Genomic DNA, 20692 nt, shown 5'->3' with positions numbered 1-20692 from the left:
GGCAGTGTCATTGATAAAACTATATTTGTTCCAACACGGAGTACTTACCTCGAACTACTTTCTTAGGAGTACAGACAATCCCCAACTTACGAACACAATAGGGACCGAGAGTCTGTTCGTAAGCTGGATTGTTCGTAAGTCGTTAGTGTTAAATTTTGGTCTAGAGTAAGCGTAACCTAACTCAGATGTCTACGATTTTCAGCCCTAGAAGTCAACAAATAGCCCCATTTCATATAAAATAGGTTATTACAAATATTTTACTTTATCATATTACAGTAGTCTGTACAATACTGTAAAGTTCAGTACAGTAGGTTGTTGGTAGTCGTGGCGATCAATTTCTCATGAAACAAAAACACGGCATTCGATTACAACAGCTGATTCTCTCTCTCTCTCTCTCTCTCTCTCTCTCTCTCTCTCTCTCTCTCTCTCTCTCTCTCTCTCTCTCTCTCTCTCTCGTGTTATACAAAACTTACATATAGATGAAGAAACTAAAATTAGTTTTCTTAGTGTCAATTAAATACGAAACGAAAAAATTATGCCGAGTCTACATCCATTTCAATCGTAGCTAAAAATACGGCATCCAATTTCATCAGCAAACCACTATTTTTTGGGTAACATCATTTTATTCTAGAAAATTGCTACACTTTAAATAGTTAATTGCACATTAAGAAAGCGTGTACTTTTGTTTTTAAATTTCGGGTGTTTTAAAAATCGAGTATTGTTGACTTCTTTTTGTTTTACTTTATGCTGAGTCTACATCCATTTCAATCGTAGCTAAAAATACGGCATCCGATTTCATCAGCAAACCACTATTTTTTGGGAAACATCATTTTATTCTAGAAAATTGCTACTCTTTAAATAGATAATTGCACCTTAAGAAAGCGTGTACTTTTGTTTTTAAATTTCGGGTATGTTTTAAAAATCGAGTATTGTTTATTTCTTTTTGTTTTACTTTTGGCTGTGATCAGATCAGCTGACGTCTAGCTGCCGCTCTTGAGAACGTACGAATACACTAACAAAGTATCGTTTATACCATTTCTTAACTTATTCAAACCGTTTATACAGTTGATATTACATAAGCACCAATGTGTTATAATCCATCAAATTTTTTTGTTTATTACATTTAAAACAACACACACACACTCTCTCTCTCTGGGCTACTTTTCACTACCTCCCATTCCTTACCTCTCTCTATCTAATGATATCTTTGTTGCTCCTCAAAGTTTCATTTATATTGAAAATCAATCATGATTCAATTTTCCTTACTTTCTCCAATCTCGCACCATCTGTCACATCGAACGTTATAGCGGTAACTTAATTGTTCGACAACTTTAAAAATCGGGCTAGTACAGTGGAACCTCTACATACGAATTTAATCCGTTCCAGAACCAACTTCGGATGTAGAAATTGATCGGATGTCGAAACGAATTTTCCCATAAGAATACATTGAAATAGGATTAATCCGTGGTTGAGCCCAAAAACCTATGATAACTTCTTAATAAACTACTACACATAACTTTCCCATGAGAATAATGAACACTAAATTAGATAATAGACATGTAAATAAGAAGAATAGACATGTAAATAAGAAGAATTAGCAAAAAATGATAAATAAGAAACGGGTTTTTAGCGTCACTTTACCTTAGAAACTCCAGCGCAGGTGTTGTTCGTCTTCGCTACGCAGAGAGGAGAGAGGAGACGGACGGACGGCGAGGAGGTAGAGAGGTTAACTACGATAAACGTAACACTACCGTAACTTATTCTAACTTACACTAAGTGAACTTTAACATAACTTAGCTTATTTTTTTTTTTATTTTTATATTTTATATTTTTTTTTACATTTTCTTTTTTTCTTTTTGATGATTACGTAATTTTAATCACTATCACTTACATTTAAAATTGACTGAATTTCTTTTGCTTCACTCTTTTCCGTTTTCTGTGTTTCACTTTCTTCCTCTTCACTCTTTGCCGTTTTCTTCGGTTCACTTACATCCTCTTCATCGCGAGTTCGCTTCGCAGTTTTTTTAAAGAAAGCATCGATAGATAATTGCTTCGTACGGCTTTTCAGAATGTTTCGAAAGTGCGTTAGGCAAACATCATCGAATTGAGAAACTACACGACAAACCTGCAATTTCTTTGGATGGTATTTGTCGATGAAGTCGACCACGTCTTGATATTTTCCTAACACCTCTTTTATTTGCGCTGAACCTAACACATGTTCTACCTCCTCGCTCTCTTCCTCGTCATCACTCATGTGCTCCGACATAGCATGGAGTTCCTTGAGCTCATCCGTCGTCAGTTCGTCGTGATGTTCGGCGACGAGTTCCGTAACGTCATCTGCGTCGACCTCCAGACCCATGGACTTGCCAAGGGAGACGATTTCCTCTACGGCTTCCGCTGCACCGACCACGGGACCAGGTTCGGGGTCAAAACCCTCGAAATCTCGGGGAGAAACTGCATCAGGCCACAGCTTCTTCCACGCAGAATTGAGGGTCCGTCGAGTTAATCCCACCCAAGCCTGATCAATGATCTTTAAGCAGTGCACGATATTGAAGTGGCCCCTCCAAAATTCACGCAAAGTTAAGTTGGTGCTTTGCGTGACATTAAAGCACTGCTTGAATAAGTGCTTGGTGTACAGCTTCTTAAAATTAGAGATGACTTGCTGGTCCATGGGCTGGAGGATAGAGGTGGTATTTGGTGGAAGATACAGCACCTTTATGAACTTGAATTCATCGAAGATATCATCTTCAAGTCCGGGGGGGTGAGCGGGTGCATTGTCAAGGCATAGCAGGCACTTTAAAGGCAATTTCTGCTCATGAAGATACTTCTTCACAGAAGGACCGAAAACTTGGTTTACCCATTGCACAAAGAATTGCCTAGTGACCCAGGCCTTCGAGTTGGATCGCCAGAAAACATGAAGCTGATCCTTATCGACGTTGTGTGCTTTAAAGGCCCTAGGGTTCTCCGAATGGTAAACAAGCAAGGGCTTGACTTTAAAGTCCCCGCTAGCGTTGGCACATAGAGCAAGAGTCAACCGATCCTTCATTGGCTTATGCCCAGGCAATTTCTTCTCTTCAGCAGTGATGTAGGTTCGACTCGGCATCTTCTTCCAAAACAGCCCGGTTTCATCACAATTGAACACCTGCTGCTCTACGTAGCCTTCTTCCTTTACGATATTTTCGAATTTCTTAACAAAGTCAGTTGCTGCCTTTGTGTCCGCACTAGCAGCCTCTCCGTGGCGAACAACTGAATGAATCCCGGACCGTTTCTTAAATTTCTCGAACCAGCCACGAGATGCCTTGAAATCATCTGAGGAAGGCTCGGTTGAACTCTCCCCAGCATCACCCACAGAGCTCTCCTCCTTCAAGTCCGTAAAGATGGCGTGCGCCTTCTCGCAGATAACGGTTTCGGTGATGGTGTCGCCAACGATCTCTCTATCCTTAATCCACACTAGTAGAAGTCGTTCCATCTCTTCTATGATAGGGGTACGGCGTTTGGAAATTATAGTGATCCCCTTAGAAGGTTTCACTGCTTTAATAGCTTCCTTCTGTTTAAGGATTGTCGAGATCGTCGACATATTACGGCCATACTGTTTAGCAAGTTCACTCACGCGGATGCCACGCTCATGTTTTTCAATAATTTCCTGCTTAATTTCTATAGAAAGCATTTCCTTCTTCCTTTTCTCACCACTACCACTACCACTGGCAAAACTAAGCCTTTTTGGACCCATGATTTACGTAAATTATCGTTAATGGATGCACGTAAAAAATCACGATTAATTCACAGTTAATATCACAACGCAAAGAGCACAACCGCACGAAGCCGACGAGAACAGAGGACTGACCCAAGCCGCGCTAATTGAGCGTCCCTCCGAGGTCGATGTGCTGCCTTCTATCGGCGGAAATAAAAAACACTTCAGGCGCTATGAGCACCGACTACGCGTACGAGTATTGTTTACTTCGGGTGTCGAAAAAAACATTCGGGTGCAGAGTCGGAACGTGTTCGAATTGTACTTCGCGTGTCGAAAAATTCGGATACAACCGGTACGACGAAAATTGCTACTTCGTGTGTCGAAATAAAATTCGGGTGTAGAGTCAAAAATTTGCTCGAATTTTACTTCGGATGTTGGAAAATTCGGATGTAGATACGATCGGATGTAGAGGTTCCAATGTACTTGCTTCTTCTCATACTTTTTATTTTAGATGGTTCCATAATTGAGGGGGGTACAAGTTGACTTATAACTGAAGTTAGGAAAAGTATTTTGGATATGGAATGGACAATCATCTTTAGTAACAGTTTAGAATTATCGTAAATTATCATTCTGTCATTAGCGGCAGTTTGTTATTGATGATTAAACGGGCCCCTCCCAAAAATAAAAATAGTTTTCCTACTTTGCTACGTATGTAAGATTTTATATAGCTACTGTAAATAATATTTGTAATAACATATTTACTAAAAGCTTTTAATATCATTATTTATCACTTTCATCATGCATGTTTAATGCCTTCGTTTGTTTATTATGATGGAAGGTTTCCGTTTTAGGCGGCATCATAAAGAAAAACATATAAATTGCATTAATTTAATTTATTTGGAAGTCCTAAGAAAAATTAAGTAGAACATTGGTAATAACAAAATCAACATATAGTCAATACAAGTCGGGAGTGGCGCTAATTTCAAAATTTAAACTTACGATGAAATCTACGGATGTTTACAAACATGTTTGGACTTCTGTCAATTTGTGTTCGTAACACGGATGTTCGTATCTTGGGGAGTGTCTGTATCTGGGATTCTCCTCCCAACTGACCAGAATTTTGTGTAGTTTCCCCTATCTCCGTTTTCCCTGTTGGGGTCCCTCTGTGGCGGATGGATGCTCGCCCTGAGGCTACCCGGGTCAGCGTGCGAGAGCAAGGAGCTAGGTCTCGGTCGCCAGTAAGCTTCTGGTCGTGGCGTAGTTCATATCTCGCCGCTCTCTCACATCCCGTCTGACACTTTGTGATTCCACGTGGTTACTGCGTGTTATACCCATTCCCTTTTGCCCTTTCATTCACCTCCTTTCCCAGTGTTCTTATGTTGCTTGGTGTTTTAGTGCTTCCTTATGGAATCTCAACGCCGTTGCCGTGGGCCTAAGGCTGGTAAGTCTTGTGGTGCGTGGCTGTCGAAGCCAGAGGTAGACCCGCATTCGTTGTGCTCCTCGTGCAGGGGTGTTGTTTGTTCCCCGTCGTCCACATGTCCAGAGTGCGCGTCCTGGCCAGAGATCCATTGGGCCTTGCACGCCACCAAGAAGAAGAAGGCGCCGAAGAGGTCCCCTAAGAAGGCTGGCGCCGCGTCGCCTTTGGCGTCACCTGCCGCTCCGTCGGAGAGAGGTTCCCCGTCACCTTCCCCTACCCAGAGTAGGGGACGAGGTAAGTCCGTTGCGGGGAAGCGGCCCATTGCCGCACCCCATGAGTCCGATGTAACTGATGTGGGGACTGTTGTTGCTTCGCAGGCGTGTGGGGGGCCTGCTGATGGGGTGGGAGTGTGTTCGGGAGACGAGGTTCTGGTGCCCACAGGACCCGTCTCGACTGAAGACCCGGTTTTGGGGAAGGCTAGATCGGCTCCTTCCCCTGCATCGTGGAAGTGCATTTCAGGTACTTTAGCGCCCGGGGTAGAGGTAGACAAAGAGAGGCAGCCCACAGGTTCGTCGGACCCCGATTCCATGATCTGGACAGCGCCTGGGACGCCCTTCAGATCACTGATGCGCCAAGAGGAGTTTTATGGTTGGTTCACGTCTAGGAGGGCGCTGCTGACGGACTCCCCCGGCGCCGTCGTTGACGCTCCCGCCTGACTTCATGCAGCCCTTCACGCCGGTGGAACAACGCCAAGACCCTACATCATCGTCGGAGGACTCAGTTAGCTCTTCTTCCGTCTCTTCCTCCTCTTCGTCCTCCGACTCGTCGTCTTCAGAGGACTCTGACCCCCGGGAGGCGAGAAGGAAACGGAAGAGGTCTCGTAGGAGGAAGTGTCGCTCCCGTTCAGGTCCTTCCAGGGAACGATCGAAGACCTCCAAGAGGAAGAGCAAGAAGAGGCACTCGTCCGGAGACAAGTGCCCTCGAGTGTCTTTCCCCCATAGCGGGTCGATCAGGGCCTCCGCCGCTCCAGTGTCTGCCGCGTTGGCCTCTGGAGCCGCCCTTGCCACCTGTGTCGTCCGCTCGATCCGCCCGTTGGTCGAAGCCGCCGACGCACGTCGACTTCGCCATGCCATTACCCGCCAAGTCACCGGCTCCATCCACCCAGCTGAGAGAGCCGCTGTTTCGGCCCGGCATCATGGCCTGCATCCCCGGTGCCACGGCAGCTCTGACAAAGTGGCCTGGCCAACCGGTGGTTCACCGTGGGCCTCATGCCCCACAGATCTCCCCGGGAGGAGGTAGACCCATGACGGCTACCTCCGGCTCGGCGGATCCACCCGTGGCGGAAGTATCCGCGCCATTGGATCGGCTGGAGGTAGAGGACATAGCCTCCCACATGGATCCATCCGTGCTTGTCGATGCACCCGACACAGAGGACCAGGTGGTGGAAGGCTTGATGGACGTCGGAGAATGTTCATCGGACGAGGTGTCGTATTATAGGAAAGTCCTGGCTCTAATTAGATGCCATCACCGGCTGGATGATCCAAAGCCGTCGATAGAAAGCTTGGCTCTTGGGTTTGGGAAGGATGGTGGATAACCCCGTCCAACAGAAGCCATCACTGACCCTCCCGTTAGCTCTGGACGTAAAGTTGGGGATGGAGCACGTAGACAGGTACGTCGCAGGGCAGGTAAACTCACTCAGAGCCCAAGGGTCCTTCAAGCTACTGCTGGGGCTAAGGACCCAGAAAAGGTTTTACGTTCCTGATGGACGGCACTCGGGACCCCGCACAGTGGAAGCGGCAATATCCACCCTCAACCAGGGCAGCTCAGAAGACAGGACCTCCTCTGCCCCAGTGTGCTTTTCGCCAGCCGAGGCTTCCATGATGGAAGATACGACACAGGATATCGTGAATGTGACATCGTGGTTAGACTGATGGGCATGCACCTTGGTTGGCTTTCAGCTATCCCACGACCTGACAGTACCCGAAAACCAGACTCTGCTCCAAGAACTGATCCGATTAGGGGGGAAGGCCATGAAGTTCCTCACCTTCCAGTCCCTCACGCAGATGGCGAACTGGATCTTGCGGAGGAGAGACATGGTCCTCAACAGATTGGTCCGTAAGCTCCCCGAATGAGAGGCAAAGTGTCTAAGGAACTCTCCGGTGTGGGGTGACTCCGTCTTCCCCCTGGAAGCAGTGGAAGAAGCTATGGAGAGGGTCCGGAAACTCAAGGAGACAGGGGATCCCAGACCCCCTACAGTAAGACGTCCCACTCATTGAAGGGTTGCGCCGGACGGCCCCCACCCTTCTACAGCACAGACTAGAAGAGACTCCCCTTCTTCGTCCTGGCGTCAAGCGTTGAAGCCCCCCCGTAGGGGAAGTACTACTCCTCAGGCCTTCTTTAGACCGAATTACTTCGGCTCAAGGAGAGGCCGTTCTAGCCGCGCCTCCAGGAGGAGGTAGGAAGAGAGGCCCCCTACTCCTGCCGAAGCCTCAGGTAGGGGGATGCCTCAAATGTTTTTGACAAGCATGGCCGCCCCCTCTGAGCCCCGATCAACGAGCAGAATGGCTGGCACCCAAGGACCCCTTGAAGAAGGCAGCCCTACAAGAGGAGGTGTCAGCCATGCTGAACAAGGGAGCACTAGAACTAGTCAAGGACTCGTCCCTGGGGTTCTACAGCAGGCTCTTCCTGGTGGAGAAGGCGACGGGGTTGGAGGCCGGTCATCGACCTCTCGGCCCTCAACAAGTTCATAAGCAAGACGGACTTCAAGATGGACACACCGAAGTCAGTGCTGGCAGCCTTGAGGGAAGCGGATTTCATGATGTCCCTGGACCTCAAGGATGCATACTTTCAGATCCCTATCCACCCCTCCAGCAGGAAGTTCCTCAGGGTGAAGTGGGGTTCCCAGTCTCTGCAATTCAGGACCCTATGCTTCTGCCTGTCGACAGCCCCGCAGGTCTTCACGAGGGTCTTTACCACAGTGTTAGCAGCTTGGGCACACGAGCAAGGGATCCGCCTGATCCGCTACCTAGATGACTGGTTGCTGCTTTCAGCCTCAGAGGCAGCACTGAAGGAGCAAGGTGCGAAACTGTTATGGTTCTGCAGGGACTTGGGGATCACCATCAACATGGAAAAATCACAGTTGGTCCCCTCCACCAGGATGACATACCTGGGGATGGTCCTGGACTCCAAGTTGGGGAAAGCCTTCCCCTCTGCAGAGAAGCTCGAGAAACTAGATCAGGTACTCCTCCCCATCCTATCTGACATACCAAGGAGGGCCAAGGACTGGCAGAGACTATTGGGCCACCTGGTATCGCTGGAGAAGTTGGTCCCTCGGGGAAGACTCAAACTAAGAATGGTTCAGTGGAACCTGAAGGAACTCTGGTCCCCGGGAGAATCTCCGCGCAAGACGATCGACGTGTCACCGGAGACAAAAGAGACACTGAAGTGGTGGTCCGGCAGGTCGAACACCCTGAAGGAGACGCCCCTCCAGAGATGTTGCTCTTCACAGACGTGTCAAAGGAGGGGTGTGGAGCCCATCTCCTCGAAGAAACAGCAAGAGGGAAATGGTCCCTGGAGGAAAGGGCCTTACACATAAACGTACTCAAGCTGTTAGGGGTCCAGAGAGCATGCATAAAGTTCGTTCATCATCTCCGAGGGAACACGGTGGCGCTCGTGTGCGACAACGCCACCATGGTAGCCTATGTGAAGAAATAAGGAGGACTAAAATCAAGAGAGTTGTGCGACCTCACAGCAAGAATCCTGGAATGGGCCGAGAAAGAGCACATCGAGTTAACGGCCAGATTCATTCCAGGGAAGAAGAACGTCTTAGCCGACGGCCTCAGCAGGGTAGGTCAAGTAGTAGAGTCAGAATGGTCCCTACACCCGAAGGTGGCCCAGACAGTCCTCCACAAGTGGGGGTCGCCGGTGATAGACCTGTTCGCCACGAGGCTCAACGCCCAGCTCTCCGTGTTCTGTTCTCCAGTGCTGGACCCAGCGGCAGCGTTCGAGGACACCTTCCAGCACCCGTGGGACGGACTCGACGTGTACGCCTTCCCACCCTTTGGGACCCTCAGACGTGTCCTCAACAGAGTCAGACGGTCAAAGAACTTGCGGATGACTTTGGTAGCGCCCTGATGGCCGGAGAGAGAGTGGTTCGCAGACCTAAAGGAGTTAGCGGTCCTCCCGCCGTGGCCGCTGCCGGACAGAGAAGACTTTCTCCGTCAGCCCCACTTCAGGAAGTTCCACGAAAACCTTCGGTCCCTCCGGCTACACGCGTGGAGGTTATCGAGCGTCTGCTGAGGAAGGAAGGATACTCGTCGAAGACCGCCGCGAGGATGACTGGTTATCTGAGGAGATCCTCGGTCATGGTCTACCAGGCGAAATGAGCCATATTCACAAAGTGGTGCGCCTCCCAGAACCTGAGACCATTGGACGCATCTATTCACAAGGTAGAAGACTTCCTGGTTCACCTGAGAAATGACCTAGGGGTGTCTATCCCAGCTATCAAGGGAGTTCGAGCCGCGCTGGGCCAAATCTTCCTCCTCAAGGGACTCGATCTAGGAGCCTCTCCGCAAATCTCTATGCTCATAAGGAGTTTTGAGCAGTCATGTTCTCCCCGTGCCTCTAGAGTACCGCAATGGGACATAGCCAGAGTCCTTAAGGTCCTATCTAAGCCACCCTTCGAACCCCTCAGGAATATTCATGACAAGGATCTTACCCTTAAAACGGTCTTCCTCCTAGCCTTGGCCTCCGCTAAACGAGTCAGTGAGCTCCACGGTTTGTCATACGAGGTCTCACACTCGAAGGGTTGGAAAGACCTAAGTTTTAAGTTTCTTCCGGACTTTGTAGCCAAGACTCAAAATCCTGCTTCCTGGGACCCCAAGTTCGAGGGCTTTTCGGTCCCAGCAATCCCACATTCAGACAATCCCGAAGACTTGTCGTTGTGCCCGGTCAGATCAGTCAGAAAATACCTTGAAAGGACAGCCAGGCTTCGGCCGGGGATCAAGAGCCTGTTTGTTTCCTCGGGTCGGGTAAAGAAGGCGGTGTCCAAGAACTCCATCTTTTTCTGGCTGCGGCAAGTCATAAAGAGGGCATATGACAGTGACGGATCCACGGTGCCGGGCAAACCGCGCCCCCATGACATTAGAGGTCTAAGCACGTCTTTGGCCTACGACAAGAACATGGCAGTGGGCCAGATTCTGAGAGCGGGTACGTGGTCCAGACAGTCTACGTTTACGACCCATTACCTGAAAGACTGTACAAGGAAGTCTCTGGACTCCTCCTCCATGGGCCCAGTCATTTCCGCGCTCCAACAGGTTTAAGGTTGAAGCCCCGGGGAAGCCCGTGGGAAGTAATTCCAAGCGACACAAGTTCCTCCTTACTACCCCCTTTCCTGCTTCCCCTCTGTTCCCTTTCCTTTTCCTCCGCCCATGGGAGAGTTGATCGTTGGAGACGCCCATGTTCGGATGTTTTTCATAGAGGTGAGTTACATAGGCATTAGAAGTTTTTTGCGTAGTTCTCCCTGAGTCTCCTACCCTGTTTTTGTTGTCAGCTAGAACCTAGCCTCCTATCTAGGTTCAATCGAATGGTATCTATCGGGTCTCCCGGCCTGTAAGTTCACCCCCACCTCCTAAAGTATAAGTCTCCTAAGAAAGTAGTTCGAGGTAAGTACTCCGTGTTGGAACAAATCACAAGTTTTAAGTGATTTGTATTTTTCCTAACAGTACTTACCTCGAACTACTTTCGGGTTATTGCCCGCCCAGCCTTCCCCAAGTGTCTTACAGGAGTTCGAAATTATGGTTATCAAAAGCTTACTGCCGTCCGAGACCTAGCTCCTTGCTCTCGCTCGCTGACCCGGGTCGCATCAGGGCAAGTATCCATCCGCCACAGAGGGACCCCACTAGGGAAAACGGAGATAGGGGAAACTACACAAAATTCTGGTCGGTTGGGAGGAGAATCCCAGATACTCCTAAGGAAGTAGTTCGAGGTAAGTACTGTTAGGAAAAATACAAATTACTTAAAATTTGTGATATTCATTTACTGACCAAGAAGTACAGCTTTTTATGAAGTAAACATAAGTTTAAAAATTGTGCATAAAATTATGTGTTATAAAACTAAAATCCTCCTTAGTTGCTCACTGTGCCTATATCGTTAAAAAAGGCTTTGAATTCTTTGTCACCTTGGCAGTCATCATACTGATTATCTTCCAAGTCTTTGATAATTTTATCCTCTTCTCCTACATTTTTGTATAAGGCATTGTCTTTACTTACATACAAAGCATTTGCTATTGCACATGTTTTAAATGCTTTAGCTATCTAATTTGTATTTATCTCAGTCCACAATTCTTTCAATCACACACACAATAGAGGTGAATCCGTAGCTTCCATCTTCCTTTGTAAATGTTCTCACCCCTTCCAATATCCATTCATTCCATTTTTTTCTGATATTGTCTTTAAATGGCTTATTAATGGATACATCAAGTGTTGAACAATGCGAGTCGAACCACTGGGAATAACAGCTATATCGATGTTTGTCTCCACTAGAGGTGATCTAAACATATCCCAAACTAGTAACCTTTTTTTCTTGGTGTAAACCAATTGGCCTTGATACATAAACTCTCTTTGCCCAAATCTTGCTGCGACCATTATTCATCCACCCATGTTTCATGAACATGGACATTGATATCATTTGGGAATTTTTGTTAAACTATCAATTTTCGTTAAAAGATAACCATGAGGGAAAGTTTCGTCCCATCCGCCATACATGCTTAATCATAGTAAAACGTGTTCTTCCATGCCCAGTAGTTTTGAATAAAATACTCCTTTCCGTTTTTATTCATGGTCAAGTTTGACGGTACATCAAAGTTTTGGAATGTTTCATCCATGTCAATGCACAATGATTTATAGTCATTAGCATTTCGGTACTTCATTATAAACTTTATGAAACTACTACAGTTTATTGATTTTTTCATCTAATTTTTGGGGTAGTTTTAGGGCAATTTTAATTTTTCATCTTCGGATGAAGTTATGCTTGTTCATAAACCGAATATATAATCTAGCACTTGCTGTAAACTCAGGAATGCCAATTTTTTTTGCTTCCCAAATTGCATAAACTCTCATGCTATAGTGTTATAAAACCTTTTTCTCTGTTTTCTGACACCCGCTTCGCCACCTTATCTTCTAAATGCAGCCATTTACATTTTGATCCATGCTTTGCACATTTATTATTATTATTAGCTAAGCTACAATCTTGTTTGGAAAAGTAGGATGCTATAAGCCCAGGGAAAAATAGCTCAGTAAGAAAAGGAAATAAGTAAACTACATGCACATGAGAAGTAATGAACAATTAAAATAAAATATTTTAAGAACAGTAACAATATTAAAATAAAACTGTTATATGTAAACTATAAAAACTTCAAAAAAGCAAGAGTCATAGAAATAAGATAGAATAGTGTGCCCAAGTGTACAGTACCCTCAAGCAGGTCTTGGCCTAATGGGCCAGTTCAGAAATCCAATCCAATCCTTTATTTGTTATGTTGTGCACTTTTTACCCGAATTCCTATTTGCTATAGGCCTCTACGAATTTTATGGTCCTTCCCTTTGGGTCTTTTTCTATCACTTGTTTATCTACTGTAGGTGTAGTTTAGAATTCATTTAGAAATTTAGAAAAATTGCCTCTCATGATAAGCTCTGTATTTCACCAAACATATCTGTAATTACAAACAAATTTTTTATTGAATCCATAAGGGTGATGCCATCTACAGTGAGCCTTAAGGGGCACACAGTAGATGGGGCTTTCTGATTTTTACTTGCCGTCCATGCTCTAGGTCACTTGTTACTAAGCTGTCTAACATCTTTAACTGTACATAGCATGAATGTTCACCTTTCTTTTTAAGAACCTAATTTTAGTAGAGCTGTGTGAAAGTCTATAAATGAATCGGTTGTTTTCTCAACTTACTTGACAGTAGTAACTAGTGAAGCTGTGCCATGATAAAAGCCAGTAGTGTAAGGTAGTTGATTTGACAATTCTTGATAGTAGGGTCTTTGTTGACCATCCCAGGCATTGGGTAAAAGTATCTTCATTCTGCATTCATCTATAACGACCCATGGTGTTAGAGACTAATCTTAGGGTGAAAAACTTGAAATTTAATAAATGTGAGGGTCATTATCCAGAAAAAAACGTAATACTATATATGTATACTTTACATTTTATTGTTTAAAGGTGGTGATTAGGCTACCATGGTAGTGATGGAATTTCCATATTTTGAAAATAATTTTGCAGTTGATTCTTGACGATTGTAAGTTCCATATGCCATTAGTGACATGGGAAAAACTGAAAATCATTGGTTTTTATTCTTTTGTATAATTGCTTCTTATTCTGTATAAGTAAATTTTTGCTTCCCATTGGGATTAAACCCATGATTCTCAATTAAAAGGCACTGCTATTATCAGTTGAGTTAACAGAGGCTGTAAAAAATGATAGTTACAGAAAAACTTACCATTTTACAATACAAAAACACTCCATCGATGGCTGGGTTAGTTTTCGAGTTATCAATTTTATAAGTGTTTTTTTTTAACTATATGTTTTTCTATGTTATGTAGCAATTCTTTTGCATTTAAACATTTCTTTCATATTTTATGAGCAAAGTTGGTACCTTTCAAATGTTTCTGATGTTTGGTAAAATAAGAGACATTCTGTATCCTTTATTGTAAAGCACACAGCTTTTGTTATATAGTACTAACAGTAGTAATAAGCTCATCCAAAATATAGAATACCAGAATTAAAATAAAGTTTGAAAGTACTGTATTACACCAGATAGAAATCAGTGGATTGTGTAGTATTTGCAAATTGAACTATTTTAAAAATTGAAGTTTGTCTGTTGACCATTTATGTAAAAGTGAATTGATTGACCATGATGCAAGATTAAAGTAAAACTAGGGTGGAATATTTCTCAGCTGACTCATCTTTAACCGTTATGTCAAAAGAAGTATTTAGAGGAAAGAATTTAAATTACAGGTGCGAAATGTTTGCTGTTGGAAATGGGACGGCGTGCCGTGAAATGGAAACGTACCTGACTCGCCTTATAGCCCACAAGTGTTTTGAGCCTTATAATGTCCAGTATACAATAATAAATGAAACGGGAGTATCTCAGTATTCCTGCTCCCCTGAGGCTCGAACAGAATTCCCGGGGTTAGACCCTTGTCATATTAGTGCGGGTAAGTCGTGGATTTCAGAACACTTGCATATTTCAGTTGTCAGGTTATATTTTACAAATCTGTTTTCATTTTATTTTTAGATCCAGTGTTGCCCTAATTTTTGGCTACCTTTGGATACAAAATGTCTGCAGCCATTTATAGGTTCTTAACAGCAAGGTTTAACCCGTATAAGATATAACTGCATGAACTAGACATAATCCAAATAGGGATTATGATCTATTTTAAGTTAGGAGTTAAGTACTATACCATTTTGGAAATTATTTCTAGTCAAATTAATATAAAAACTATTGCATATATTTGGTTTGCTTACTTATTAGGAAAAGTATTGCAGTAGCAGGTGAAGCAAAAGTATTGTGCTGCATTTTACATCTTCAAGCAGCACTTCAACTATCAATCAACAGTCCTTGACTAGAATTGTCATCATTAAATGTTGGTTTGTAGTATGAAATATTTGAAATATTAAAAATTAAGAATTAAGTTTGAGTGAATACTTTATTGGATTAAACTATTCATTTTTTCTAGTTTCCCTGGCTCGAAGACTTCAGGATCCTCTTCTTGAGTATATTAAAGTTCATCCAATGCACTTGGGTGTCGGTATGTACCAACATGATATACCCGAAAGAATGCTTCATGCGTCGTTGGATTCTGTCATGACTGAATGTGTGTCATTTGTAGGCGTAGATATTAATTGTGCTTCAGAATTTGCTCTCAGGTGGGTGATGATTTTTTTCTCAAAAGGGTTTTAGTTAGAGGTTTTTATGCAACCAAAGATTACTTCTAAATGTAATGTTCTTGCTCAACTGACAGTTTGTAATGTACTCAGTTTAATTAATTATACCTCATGTTAAGTTTTTTCAATGTTAAAATTTTTTGGTAATAATTAATAGGAAATTTTCACATTCTTTATAATGGAAATGAATAAATTTATTAGATAGGCAGTAAAAAAGTAGACCCATTGACTGACCTATTGTATAAGCGACCAGTTTATAGTGTACTAAGATGTTTTTATTTTTTCAAGAGTTATTTTGTGTAAAGTAATTTTTCATTTTGTCATGAGTTATGAAACTTATCAAAGGCATAATATGAGGTATGACCATACTAGAGTTTTCATGAATATGATTTTAAATTTCCAGAGTTATATACACTTTACAGTTGAAAGTTTTACATAACTTACAGCTTCTCATAATTATTCGCCAACAGGAATAAGGGAAATTAAGTTTGTCAGCAGTGGAATTTGTGTCTTCTTTTCACCACTTGTGTTCCCATGGACATCCAGTTTCATCAGTGTGCGACAGTGGGGCGGGTTAGGCATTACTTAGGGGTCTTTGCAATGTCCCTTTTGGCCCTACTTTTTAGTCTTCTATTTTTACCTCTTGTTTTTTTTTCTGCCATCATACTGTTCAACCTCGTAAAGTCTACAGTATGTCATGGTACAACTACAAATTTTCCTCCCAACTGCACTTTGTCAATGTAAGACCGGCCCACTCCCAGTTCTAGATCATATGGCTCAAATGCATAAATCCATCCTCTTATGTCAAAATACAGTAGTGTATACCACTCTGTTCATTCTTTGAGTAATAGCCCAAGAAATATCAGTGTCATGTAACTGTTCTCACATGATAAGATGATGTTTGATTCGTGTTGTTTGAGTTGCATCTCTATGATTCTATAAGTCAATTCTTCCTTGTGAAGAAGTCATCAAGAGCTTGAGACCATTCATTAACCTCTCTGAGAAGTAGTTGGTTCAGCAAACCAGGTTCACAATGAAAACAATACAAAATGTACTGACTTCCATTAGAGAAGGAGATTTAATTGTCTCAGTGGATCTTGAGGATCCATACTTCCCAATGCCCATTCATCAGTCCTCTTGGAAGTATCTCCGCTTCTTCCTAACACGTCTTCCTGAACAGACTGGTTTACCAGTTCAAGATCCTATGTTTTGGACATCATTGCTCGCCAAGTGTTTCCGCAAGTGTTCACACTGGTGTCAGCTGTAACCCAATTGGCCGAGATACATCTCGATGTGTTTTTTGGTTGATTGTGCCATCTTAAGTGAGGTAATTACTACAGGACCAAGAACCCTGTGCTGCCATTATGTCCTAATCTGTGGATCGTGATTAAAGTCGAATCTCACACCCAAAATGAGGTCAAAGTATCTGAGCTTGTTAATAGACATCATAACAGAGATCATCTTTCCATCAGACAATTATATCAGCAAGCTCAGACAGGTAATGCAATTGTTCCTTTCTAAGACAGTACATTCAGCTCAACATTGGCATAGTCATCTGACCCTCCTTTCCTCGTTTGAGAAGCTTGTTTCTCATGGAAGAATCCCTTCAGTTATGGTTGAAGGATCACTGGTCTTCCTTCAGGGATTCTCCGAGCCCTCGTATTCTAGTGGGATAATAGATATGGATTAATCTTACCTGGTGGCTGGACAAAGAAAACCTCAGCAAGGAACTCCACTCAACTCCTCACCTCAAGACATACACTTGCTCTCAGATGTGTCGAAGGAAAGGTAGGGTGCACACCTGGTCGATCTGGTTGCATCAGGTTTGTGGTCAACTGAAGAAATCTACTGCACATCAGTGTGTTGGAAATGCAGTCAGGGTTTCTAGCTAGCACTGCAAGAATTCCAAGAATATGATGAGCAAGGAGGCATGATTTCTCTGCCTCATTGCAAGTAGACACATCTGGGTTGCGTATTATGCCATAGAGCTCCTGGGTAAGATGAATTTTACCAGTAGATATGCTTGCCCAGTGCTTGGCTTAAGGCCTAAAATTTATATTCAATTCAATTCAGTCACCAGGGGCAGCTTGTAGAATCAGAGTGGTTCTTACATCCTTGCATAATGGATAGGCTTCTTACCTTGTGAGGCTCATTGGTAAGTGACCTGTTCACCATACGGTTAAACAGAAGATTCTGTGTGTTCTGTTCCCTTGTTCCAGATCCATGGCAACTGTTTGAGGACACTATCCAACACCCATAAAATCACCGGGACATCTACACCTTTCCTTCATTCAGCCTGGTCTTGGGATGACTGTGGCAGCTCCTAAATGACCACAAGCCAAGTGGTATTCCGATTTGTTTGCACGATTAGTCAAGGTCCAGAGATAACTAACAGCATGGTGGAACACTTCTCTGTCAGCCATACTTCCAGAGGTACCTTTAATCTGTGAAGTTGCTTGAACTTCATGATTGGAGACTATATAGTATCTCATTTGAAGGGAAGTCTTTTTGTGAGACTACACAGGAGATGGTTGGGTACTTACGATGGTTCTCTGCAGGGAAAGTCAGCCATTTTTTTTATGATTGGGTGATTGAAAAGGGTGTCAAATAGAGCTTTGACTCTCAAGATTGTCGTTCTTCTAATCTTAGCATTGGCAAAGCGAGTTGGGGAGCTTCTTGGTATTTTGTATGTCACTAGTCATTCTGAAGGATAGAAGGAGATCTCCTTTTGTTTTGCCTTCCTGGAGAGTCAACTCATTTAATTTTTTAGGAAATGCTTTGGCCCCTTTTGTGTCCGAGCTGGCAGCCTCCCCATGCCGCACCACTAAATGAATGCCAGTCCATATCCTGAATTTTTCAAACCACCCATGTGAAGAATTGAACTTTTGGGTTGCCTGCTGGGATATCGCATCTCCTGCATCGTCTTTAGCCTGAGCATGCACGAGAACACTGAAAACGGCGCTTCCCTTGTAGCAGATTACCCTCTCGGTGATCGTGTGTCGTCTCCAGTGATTTTCGTATCTCTAATCCAGAGGAGAAGTCTCTCCTTCTCATCATGGATGTGGCTCCATTTTCTAGAAAGGACAGTCTGGCCTTTAGAAGGTGTAGCTGCTTTGATGGCTTCCTTCTGCTTAAGGATGGTGCGTATCATTGACGGATTTCGGCCATACGCCTTAGCAATCACACTCAACCACATGCCACCCTCATACTACTTGATTATCTCCAACCCTATCTCCATAAAAAGCATTCTCTCCTCCTTTCTTTGAACATCAGCAACATTCTTGGGACCCATGGCTATAGAATTACGGGTTGAATAAAGGGACATGAAAACTATATATAAGTACGAAATTAAATCTCCAACATGAATTCAGTCTGAATGATAACGAATGCCGAAACGAAATGGTCGAGGGACGTCAGCAGATGCATGATGGAAAAGATGCAGACCAATAGGAGAGCAGGATGATGGTGGCGAGTTTAAGGTCAAGCAAACTTGTAGCGTGCTAATTTTAAAATTTTCAGGCACTGGTCAAATTTTTTTTTGTATCCGGATTATTTATTCGCAACATGATGAAAAAAATCTTCATACAGTATGTCGTTTCGTAAAATTGGATTTTTTTACTGAAACTTTCATATCCAGAGGTTTCACTGTCCTTTGTTAAGTTTTAATGGTCATTCCAGCTTTGCTGAAGTCAAACTCCTATTAAGAAACTCAGATTTGTATTATCATTACTTGCTAATCTACATTCCTGGAGGTAGCAGCGGTAGGGGATTCACCGTTATGAAGCTTCATCTGTGGTGGATAGCGAGGGAGGGTGAGCTGTGGCACCCTAGCAGTACCAGCCGAACTCAGTTGAGTCCCTTGTCAGGCTGGGAGGAACGTAGAGAGGAGAGGTCCCCTCTTTTGTTTTATTTGTTTGATGTCGGCTACTCCCCAAAATTGGGGGAAGTGCCTTGGTATATGTATGTAAGCTACAACCCTAGTTGGAAAAGCAAGATGATTTAAGCCCGAGGGCTCCAACAGGGAAAATAGCCCATTGAGGAAAGGAAATAAGGAAACTACAAGAGAAGTAATTAACAATTAAAATAAAATATTTCAAGAACAGTAACATTAGAATAAATCTTTCATATATAAACTATAAACAACTTGAAAAAACAAGAGGAAGAGAAAGAAGATAGTTTATTGTGCCCAAGTGTACCCTCAAGCAAGAGAACTCTATCCCAAGACAGTGAAAGATCATGGTACAGAGACTGGTACTATCCAAGACCAGAAAACAATGGTTTGATTTTGGAGTGTCCTTCTCTTAGAAGAGCTGCTTACCATAACTAAATCATCTCTTCTACCCTTACCAAGAGGATTGCAGCCACTGAACAATTACATTGCTTAACCCTTTGAGCAAGAAAGAATTGTTTGGTAATCTCAGTGTTGTCAGGTGTACGAGGATAGAGGACAATATACTGTATAGAGAATAGGCCAGACTATTCAGTGTATGTGTAGGCAAAAGGAAAATGAGCCATAACCAGAGAGAAGGATCCAATGTACTACTGTCTTGTCAATTTAAAGACCCAATAACTATCTAGCAGTATAGTGATTAGAAATACAGATTACTTTAAAGAATTTGTGATATCATTACAGTACTGTATAAGAAAAGCAGTTTGGTGTATAGTAGCTCCCGTAATGATTAGTCATCATTGAATGAACCTAGTTGTATTAACAGAGCTGATTTTACTGTGATGTAGTTTTAGTTTTTTATTTTAACAGTTATGATTAATCATATATCTTGCTTTTCTTTCCAGAAAGTTGTCAGGTTTAAGTAAAGTTAGAGCGGCCAATATTATTGAATATCGTAAAACTAAAGGACCATTTATCAATCGGGAGCAGCTGAAGTCTGTTAAAGGAATTGGCCCCCGAACATTTGAACAATGTGCTGGTTTCATAAGAATATTACCCGAGACATTAGAAATGGAAGTTAACAGGTATGTTATTATTATTGACTTCATATTAAAAGCTATAAACTCATTAGTGTATTTGATTGTGAAAAGAAATCAAAGGAAATAATATCTTACCAAGCTTTTCTGTTCTAACTTAAAATGAGTTAATAACAGGAAAAGGGGTTGATGTCTTTTTTCTTTTGAGATTTCTCATCCTGTATTTATGATGAAATTTTTATATATATATATATATTTATTTTTGGTTTTAGATTTTACTTGTTTTATGGTAGTAAACACATATTCACATATGGTATGTATACTTTATTAGTGAACTTTGAGTTTGGATTCTATGCAAAGTCTCACACCATAAGAGATTCTGTGTTTGCAAACAGACTTGTCAGGACTCTTCTGATAATACTTCATCTTATCTTGGTCAAATTATAATTCAACCAGTAAGGACTGAAGTTCTGGTAATTATGTCTTCCTTGTGACACATGTAAAGGGAAATTATTTTAGTTTTTCAAACTCAAAATCTTTTCACAAACTTACTAGATAAAGCTAAAGTTTTTTATCTGACAAAACAAGAAAAACTTGACTAAATTTCTTAATATTGAATATTTGTTTTATCCTCCAATGTGAATTAATCTATAGGTATTGTAAGGGTAATTTTTGGGCTCAGGCCATGTCGTCCTGATGGAAGGTTCCTTTAA

General features: G+C 42.9%; 1 protein-coding gene across 2 annotated transcripts in view; it reads left to right on the top strand.

Moving 5' to 3' along the window:
• LOC137656888 (S1 RNA-binding domain-containing protein 1) overlaps nt 1–20692 on the top strand; it is a 242456-nt gene that overhangs the window by 156896 nt on the left and 64868 nt on the right. For both annotated transcript variants that reach the window (XM_068391267.1, XM_068391268.1), the window contains exons 12-14: nt 14124–14323; nt 14846–15035; nt 19848–20027. In XM_068391267.1, coding sequence (XP_068247368.1) covers nt 14124–14323; nt 14846–15035; nt 19848–20027 — 570 coding nt within the window. The remainder of the gene's footprint in view (nt 1–14123; nt 14324–14845; nt 15036–19847; nt 20028–20692) is intronic.

The sequence above is a fragment of the Palaemon carinicauda genome, chromosome 17 (genome assembly GCF_036898095.1).
Source record: "Palaemon carinicauda isolate YSFRI2023 chromosome 17, ASM3689809v2, whole genome shotgun sequence".
Lineage (NCBI taxonomy): Eukaryota > Metazoa > Arthropoda > Malacostraca > Decapoda > Palaemonidae > Palaemon > Palaemon carinicauda.
Note: the sequence above shows the minus strand (reverse complement) of the source record. Positions and strands in the feature narration are given on the sequence as shown.